The 1,346-nt window shown below is 52.5% G+C and overlaps 1 protein-coding gene across 1 annotated transcript in view; it reads left to right on the forward strand.

Moving 5' to 3' along the window:
- The window catches only part of ASB2 (ankyrin repeat and SOCS box containing 2), a 35,614-nt gene that overhangs the window by 13,189 nt on the left and 21,079 nt on the right, over positions 1-1,346 (forward strand). The window contains exon 3 of the mRNA XM_006839551.1: positions 664-824. Coding sequence (XP_006839614.1) covers positions 664-824 — 161 coding nt within the window. The remainder of the gene's footprint in view (positions 1-663; positions 825-1,346) is intronic.

A 1,346-nucleotide genomic window follows, 5' to 3' on the forward strand; every position in this document is an offset into this window, starting at 1 on the left:
GTCTTCCAAATTTCTTGGCATAGATGAGTGAGTGCCTCCTGTGCCGCCTCACTTTCTTGAAAGATTTCAATTTTTATTCCATCAATTCCTGGTGCTTTTGTTCTTTGCCAATTCCTTCTATGTACCTTGAACTTCCTCCTTCAGTATCAGAGAAGTGTAGATAAATATAATTCCCAAAGAAACAGGCACAACTGTTGTAGGGGCAGTCTTTTGGAAATTGAGGGATGAAGGAGTGAAATAGCTGTGGAGTTCCTATTACATGCCAGGGTCTGAAAGCCTTCATTCCTTCCTTCATTTTGAGTTCCTCTTATGGTCCTGCCACAGATCCTGGCCCTGGGTATAAACTGGGGAGGGAAGAAGAAAGATCCTCTCCTGTCCTCTTGGGCCTTTCTAGTCCAGTGTGGGGAGAAACATGAATGTCAAGGCCAGCGGTCATGTGAGGCTTCTGGGGGCGGGGTGCCTGAAGAAGCTGAGACAGGATGAGGGCTAGAGGGGCCAAGTCGAGGCTGGTTCTGGGCAGAGGGGCTAATCCTCACAGTGGGGTCAGGAATGGTCATTCTCCTTTTGCATTGAGAACACTGGGCTGTAGGGGGCTGAGGGGACAAGTTTGGACTCCAGCACTGCATGACCACCCCCATCCCCCCACCACCTCCGCTCTCACAGGGACCCCGTGCTAAAGGCCATCAAGGATGGTGACGAGGAGGCTCTGAAGGCCATGATCAAGGAGGGGAAGAACCTGGCCGAGCCCAACAAGGAAGGCTGGCTGCCGCTGCACGAGGCCACCTACTATGGCCAGCTGAGCTGCCTGAAGGTCCTGCTGAAAGGTGAGGATGGCCAGGCTACAGCTGACCAAGCTGGGGCTGGAGCTCCGTGAGGGGAGCAGGACAGGGTCACTGTGATGGGAGAGAGGAAGTGCCCCCCACCCCCAGCTGCCACCTCTCCTCCAGGACAGGAGGGCCCAGTCCCTTAGATAAGGAACTAGGGAGACTGGCTTGACCTCTGGGGGACCATGGGGCATCTCACCTCCTCCTGAGCCTCAGCCCTCCCCGAGCAGATCTAGACAGGGCTCCTTGCTTCCTGAGGGGAATTAAAAAAGACAAACAGGAATCCCTGGGTGGTTCAGATGGTTTAGCACTCAACTACTCACCACAAAGTTTGGTGATTACATTCAACCAGAGGTGTCTCAGAAGAAAAGACCTGGAGATCTACTTCTGAAAAAGCAGCCATTGAAAACCCTGTCTACAGTTCTACTTTGACACACATGGGGTCGCCTTGAGTCAGAATTGACCACAGTAACTGATTTTCTGCCTTCCTTCCTTCCTTTCCTTCCTCTTTCTTTCCTTTCC

This window comes from Chrysochloris asiatica, unplaced genomic scaffold (assembly GCF_000296735.1).
Source record: "Chrysochloris asiatica unplaced genomic scaffold, ChrAsi1.0 scaffold00025, whole genome shotgun sequence".
NCBI classification, from domain to species: domain Eukaryota; kingdom Metazoa; phylum Chordata; class Mammalia; order Afrosoricida; family Chrysochloridae; genus Chrysochloris; species Chrysochloris asiatica.